This window comes from Sphaerulina musiva (assembly GCF_000320565.1).
Source record: "Sphaerulina musiva SO2202 unplaced genomic scaffold SEPMUscaffold_6, whole genome shotgun sequence".
Taxonomy (NCBI): Eukaryota; Fungi; Ascomycota; class Dothideomycetes; order Mycosphaerellales; family Mycosphaerellaceae; genus Sphaerulina; species Sphaerulina musiva.
This window is the reverse complement of record NW_016017388.1, coordinates 948843-955382: the sequence shown is the minus strand read 5'-3', so window position 1 is coordinate 955382 and position 6540 is coordinate 948843. Positions and strand designations below refer to the sequence as shown.

Sequence of the window (6540 nt, the reverse complement as noted above, 5' to 3'; positions counted from 1 at the left end):
TGTGTGTGTGTGTGTGTGTGTGTGTGTGTGTGTGTGTGGCCGGTGCAGAAGAATCTCCGCTATAGTTAGCTAATGAAAGAGTGTTCCTTCTGCAGTGCAATTCCCTCTTTGACATGTTGTTTACTGACTATGCCGTTGACGCCGGCAGAACACTGATCTCGTTGTTGCCACCGATCATGGAGTGTTGCATCCGTCCCGTCCATTCATTGAAGTATCGTCAACGTCCAGTCAATATGCTTGATGCGTCGATGGTCTAGCGGCCTGGTTCAATATTGCCGAACGAGTGTGGTGCCTCAGGTATACCAGGTACCTAAGTCAGAAGTACTGTCGGTGGAGTCATGCAAGAGTGCGTTGGCTTCTTAGTGACCTGCATGCGGTATTGGAGCGTCGAAATCCTCGGCAGACAAGCGACGGCCTCACTGTGTCCTCATTCCTGTATCTCATGCCACCACGCCGTCGCCACCCAGTCATACTGATTGCTCAAGAGCACCGCCGTTCGAGTGATAGAGGGCTATCGTAGTCCAGTGGCGCCACAGTCTGGTCCGACAGGAACACACCTCTGCTACCACCGCCGCACTTGGTAACTCTGCTGCCACACCAACTCAACACGCGGAAACGCCGAAGAGACCATGAGGCGATACAACAAAGAAATACACGCTCAAATCGACCACGAAACCGAAGATTCCGAGGGTGAAATCTGAGCTTCATGAGTGGATGGCAAGCCAATCACCAAAGCCGACAGTGGTAAATCAGATGCGGTTATCTTCCAGTACCCGACAGATGATCTCAGCTAATACTTGCTGCCACAGTGCATTTTCAGTCGAAGTTTTACCAAAAGCAAGTCTAGCCGGTAGTTTTGCAGCGGTACCGCGTAGCTGGTCCCTTGGATGCCTTCTGCGCGACTCCGCCGTCGACGTTGCAGAAATATCAAGCTTGTTGATGCCACTGCTGATGGGATGATGCTGTCTCGTCATGTCCTGTCTCGGGAGGTTCCCGGCATGTGATCGTGAGTCTATCAAGACTAGAACCTTTTGAGCTGGACGCCATGGGGCTGTGTCGTAGCCGCAATATCCTTAGGCTCTGTAGAACCATGCCGCTGATGCTCGGGATATCGAAGGCAGTGGCGTGACGAGGTCCAGATATGCAAGAGTAAACAGCAGCCAGAATGGTTCAGCCGCAGCGACAGTCTGCCACTATGTCGACTGGAGTCCAAGCTGGCGATCATGACAGACTCGCCTGTATTAGAGCAATGCCGATTCAATGTCTGCTCTCTTCGAACTGCATGCCTTTGCTAGGCTTTTGCAAGTATCCGCGTTCTGAAACCAGCCATCGTTCTTGCTGTGAGAACGCTCTCCCTTGTCGGCTAGTGAGGCATAACCATATGCTCGTTCATTTCTGGAGTGATGGCAAACTCAGTATGACGGCTGCTGTCTCAGTAGATTTGTAGCCTCTGCTCCCTCTTGCACGGCGCAGTCTACCACTCCATAGAGATCCATGACTATGGCCATCGGTCCGGCTGGTTCCAAAGGAGGGTGCCGACGTACTGTCCAGAAGGTCTGTCTCATGGTATGTCGCCGTCATGAAAAAACTTTCGGCCATGTGAAAAGCCCACAAGCACTCCCATCTGGAGTCTTCATCCCGAAAAGAAGCAGTCGATACCCTCGAAAGACTTTGGCAGCAACATTCTTTTCTGTCCAGTATATCCTCCTCCTAAACCCAGTAATACACCCCCAGCTGCATATCAATATTCTGGTTGGTCGTGTATTACTCACCGTCTCCGTTGGTCATCGTTTGGCATCGCTACATCCACCATCCCGACTATTACTTCATGGGCACTCACAGCGCATACAGTACAGCTCTGCCAATCCAAAACTAGCTCTTCACCGTTGTTGTTGTTCTCCTCCTCAATTCTGCTCGGGTCGTCGCGTAAATGTCGCTGTACATTTGATGCCTTGCCTGCGCCGCCGCTGGAATTATTGTTCTCACCTTGATCATCTCGCCTTGATCGAGAAAATTGAGACCTTATCAAAGTAGTCAGCGTCACAATTGATGTCGTTGAAGTGAATACGCCGTGAGGTAGCTTGTGAGTTCAAGTTGAGATGGACGTGTATTTCGCATGTATTTCTTAGAAGTTGGTTCGTGCCACTGGACACCTCAGTCACTGGACTTAGGTACTTTCATGGCTCTAGTCTACAGTACTCTCTGCTTTCCACACTCCTCTCCTGTCTCGCCTTCGACATCCGCACTTCTGAACAGGACACGCTCTTTAACACTCATAGAATGGCATACTAATCTACGCAGATGAGGCGGTCTGGCGCAAACACCCTTCCTACAATGACACATTCGAGACGCCTCCAAAGAGCGTCGCTCACGCTCGCGAACATCCTCCTCCCGGTTGCTGTACTAACCTTTGCGAGCGGCTTCTTCCCGTATAAGCCTGTTCTGCCTGGTCTGGCGCATTTCGAAGAAGAAGGAGGACCTGACGGAGTAGGCGAGGCAGACGAGAATGGACGGGCACGAGCAGCCGCCGCCTTCGACAAGGTCATCTTCATGGTGGTAGATGCGCTGAGAAGTGACTTTGTCTACGGCCACGACAGCGGCATGCTGTTCACGCAGAGGTACGACAGACACGCCGTATTCCAGTTACTACCAGTGCTGAAGGCATAACAGCCTCATTCGCTCCGGCGCAGCGATTCCCTTCACCGCCCATGCTACGCCGCCCACAGTCACCATGCCTCGAGTCAAGGCCCTTACGACCGGCTCCGTGCCCTCCTTTCTCGATCTCATTCTCAACTTCGCCGAGTCCGACAAATCGTCCTCGCTCGCCTCGCAGGATACGTGGCTCGCGCAGATCAAGGCTGCAGGCGGCAATCTCGTCTTCTACGGCGATGATACATGGCTCAAGCTGTTCCCGGATAGCCCAGACCCGGCAGAGCCGCCGTTTTTCATGCGCAGTGATGGAACTAGCAGTTTCTTCGTATCGGTCAGTAGAACTGGCCCGGTAACCTTCTCCTGTAGTGTCTGTAGGCTGAGTATTCATTTTTTGGTAAACAGGATTTCACAGAAGTGGACCATAATGTGACGAGACATGTGCCCGAAGCGCTGGCGAAAGACGACTGGAACGCCATGATTATGCATTACCTAGGCCTTGATCACATTGGTCACAAAACTGGTCCGCTGGGTCCGAACATGCTTCCCAAGCAGAAGGAGATGGATGGGATTGTCATGACGATCTTTGAAGCGATGGAGAAGAACGAACACCACAGTAACACGCTCTTGGTTTTGGCTGGGGATCACGGTATGAACGCAGGCGGTAACCATGGTGGGAGTGGACCGGGAGAAACGGAGCCTGCTCTGCTGTTCGCCAGCCCGAAACTCAGAGCCGTCAAGAAAAGGAAGCAGTATGCCAGTCCTACCGAGCCCAAGGCCGGGACTGAGTTTCATTACTACACCAAGGTAGAGCAGAGTGACTTCGTTCCCACTCTCGCGGGATTGATGGGACTACCAATCTCGAGAAACAGTCTCGGCGTCAGTATACCGGAAATGGCGATACTCGGAAGTGAGGAGGACAGGTTCTGGCATTTGAAGAGGAATGCCGAGCAGATTCTCGATATCGTCAAGGCCACCTATGGCGAGGAGAGCTGGGAAGAGACTGTGGGCATTGTGGAGGCTCTGATGACTACGAGCAAGGCTCTCGAGGACATGCAGCAGTGGGGAAGGATGTGTGAAGAGGCAGAGGGGGTGAAGAAGTTGGCGTGTCTGTGGGCTGCCGCTAAGTTGCAACCCACGATCAAGGCTGGCATCACGCCAGACCATCTTCTCCAGGACTCGCAATCGCGGCTTCTCGCCTTCCTCCTCGCGGCGCAGGATGAACTCAGCGGGACGGCGTCCTCGTACAACATTCCGCGCATGGTGACTGGAATGGCTTTGACAGCGTTCATTATCATGTTGACCATTTCATCCTTTCCACGACTCTGGCCACCATCTACAGCGGGCTTGTTCTTCACTACCACTTCCCTCCTGTATGGTATCATGATGTTTGCCTCTTCGTACGTGGAAGAAGAGCAGCATTTCTGGTACTGGCTCACACCCGCCTGGGTTGTAGCTCTGAGCATTCAGAACCTGCCTCACTTCGCATCTTTCGGCAGCAGGGGCCGCCTCACAGCAGCTGTCTTCACGTTACTGGCCGTTCATCGGTTCAGCGTTCGATGGAATCAAACTGGACAGAAACACTCTGGTGCTCCAGATATCGTGCACACGGTCTTTCCTGAGAATCATGTCCTCATGTGGCTCTTCATCCTAGCCACATATCTTTACGAAGGCTACCTCCTCGTCACTCGATCTTTCGCAGGCCTTGTCGCCACAGAAGCCAGCGTTGCTACAGCTGTCGTCTGCGTTCTTTTCGGAGTAGTCTTCAAGCTCAATTTTACACAAGCCGATGCGCCGGAGTTAGTTCAAGGACTAGGAAACCAAGTGCGAGAGTGGACTGAAAGCGCAGATTTGATTTTGCAAGCACGTTCCGCTTTCTTCGCCCTCACTATCACCACTTTCGCGGTAGTGACATTGGCGGTGCTTTCCCATCGGCAGAGCATCAAACTAGGTGTCGAAGAAGCTGGCAAATTACCGAGTCTCGCGGAGAGATTACACACTTTGCTGAGTCTGTTTCTTATCATGCAGACGCGAGCTCCGAATGTGATTCTCTTCCTGGGATGGGAACTGCAGAGAGAGGCTTTGAGCTATATCCTTCAGAGCTTACCGTCACCCACCATCAAAAGTAGGACTTCCACCATTGCCATGACGGTTTTACTTTTCAGTCACGTTACATTCTTCTGTTCGGGCGGGAGCAATTCCATCTCGTCCATCGATCTGAGTAACGCATATAACGGCGTGGCAGATTACAACATATTCGCAGTTGGCATCCTCCTTTTCGCTTCGAACTGGACAGGTGCGATTTGGTGGTGCAGTGCTGCGATTCTATTACTTTCTGCAGGCGAAGAAAACGCCAAACGTTCCATTTTCGCTCCCGCTACTGCGAGCTCTTTATTCGGGTCGAAGAAGAATGACAGTACCAAAAAGAGCTGGATTGATGAAGAAAGGAGACAACTTCATGAAGCGAGTTTGAGGACCATGATGGGTCCCGAGAAGAAGACGAGAAAGGAGGGGGGGGAGAAGGTTGATGAACAGGTTTGGTCAGATTATGTCTGTTACATGACCTTGTTTGTTTCGACGGCTTTGTTGGCTGTGATGGCCAGTTGCACGGCTTTGAGGACGCATTTGTTCATTTGGACAGTATTCAGTCCAAAGTATCTGTATGCTATGGCTTGGAGTGTGGGGTGGCATCTGATTGTCAATGTGTGGTTGGGGAGCATGTTGAACGGGTTCAAGGCCGTGGCGTAGTGGAGGTACGACAGGAAGGCTGGAGCGGGAGAAGTGCATGTATGAATAGGCAAAAGAGTGTGTGAAGACAGAACATTGTATACAATTTGTATTTGTACAGGGTATAAGTAGTGTGTGAACACAATCAGGTCGTCTTGTCATCAGCCAAAAATATCGTCAATGGCATCTCCCCCAACTCTCTTGCGCTTTTTCTTCTTCTTCACATCAACTGTGCCCTCAGATTTCCGCTTCCGAGTGTCTCCAACACTTCTCGCAGGTAGTACGTCCATCCTTTCGTCCTCACCTCCGATCCCATCTGCCACCGATGCCACCGCCACCTCCCCCTCACCTTCTCGCGAGACAACTTGACCAGCATCCTCTGCTGCTTCATTCTCACCACGACCCAGTAACCCCCGTACCTCCTCATCACAACCACCACCACCACCATCATCATCATCATCCTCACCCCTCATCTCCCTCCCAAAAGCCTCAATAGCCTTCCTCACTTCCACCTCGCCCATCTCCTCCCACTCGGCCGTAATCCCCACAATGCCACAAACCTGGGCCAAAACCGCCAACAAAAAAATCCCCAACACACCAAATCTCTGATCCGCCACCAGCTGCGAAAACGCCCTCTGCCATTTCCGCGCGAGAAAATCTCTCCAATAATTCACTCGGGCGCGAATCCGTGCGATGAGAATCGGATCCAGAGTTTTTTTCTTGTGCGTTTGCGCGTGGTGGGATGTCGTGGGGATGGTGTTGAGGGTGGTGAGGTTCGATGTCAAGTGGGAGAGTTGGCGGCGGAAAATGTTAAAGTGTCGGTACCAGATGGAGTGGGAGTGTTGGTTTTTGTTGCGGGTGTGGAAGAGGTGCAGGAGGGTGGTGAGGTGGTGGAGTTCGGAGAGGGAGGAGGGGGAGATGTTGAATTGTTCTTGGGAGAGGGAGGGGTTCGAGGATGGGGTGTTGTTGTTCATCTTGATGATTGGTTTTTTTGGTATTTGCTTTTTTCTTTCGGTATATGCTGTGCATGGAGTTGAGGAGAGGATTCTTTTTGCCTTTTTTTTTGTTTTTCTGCGCCGGGGCTTGTGGTGTGAGAGCAGGACCAGGTCGACACGGTTCGTGTGGCCAGAATATCTTCATGGAATATTCTCCATCGCTATAGCT

General features: G+C 51.9%; 3 protein-coding genes across 3 annotated transcripts; 1 reads left to right on the top strand and 2 right to left on the bottom strand.

Moving 5' to 3' along the window:
* Positions 1 to 34: 34 nt before the first annotated feature.
* Positions 35 to 2071, bottom strand: SEPMUDRAFT_126332 (uncharacterized protein). The gene has a single exon (XM_016902055.1). The coding sequence runs from the start codon at positions 972 to 974 to the stop codon at positions 750 to 752; it is 225 nt and encodes a 74-aa protein (XP_016760080.1). The 5' UTR covers positions 975 to 2071; the 3' UTR covers positions 35 to 749.
* A 332-nt stretch (positions 2072 to 2403) lies between these two features.
* SEPMUDRAFT_87347 (alkaline phosphatase-like protein) lies at positions 2404 to 5487 on the top strand. Its single transcript, XM_016910440.1, has 3 exons — positions 2404 to 2618; positions 2671 to 2983; positions 3055 to 5487. The coding sequence occupies exons 1-3, from the start codon at positions 2551 to 2553 to the stop codon at positions 5395 to 5397; spliced, it is 2724 nt and encodes a 907-aa protein (XP_016760079.1). The 5' UTR covers positions 2404 to 2550; the 3' UTR covers positions 5398 to 5487.
* A 407-nt stretch (positions 5488 to 5894) lies between these two features.
* Positions 5895 to 6254, bottom strand: SEPMUDRAFT_16989 (uncharacterized protein; the record flags this gene model as incomplete). The annotated part of the gene is made up of 1 exon (XM_016908287.1): positions 5895 to 6254. A coding segment is annotated over one exon (360 nt), but the record flags the coding sequence as incomplete, so codon positions are not given.
* Between the last annotated feature and the right edge of the window lie 286 nt (positions 6255 to 6540).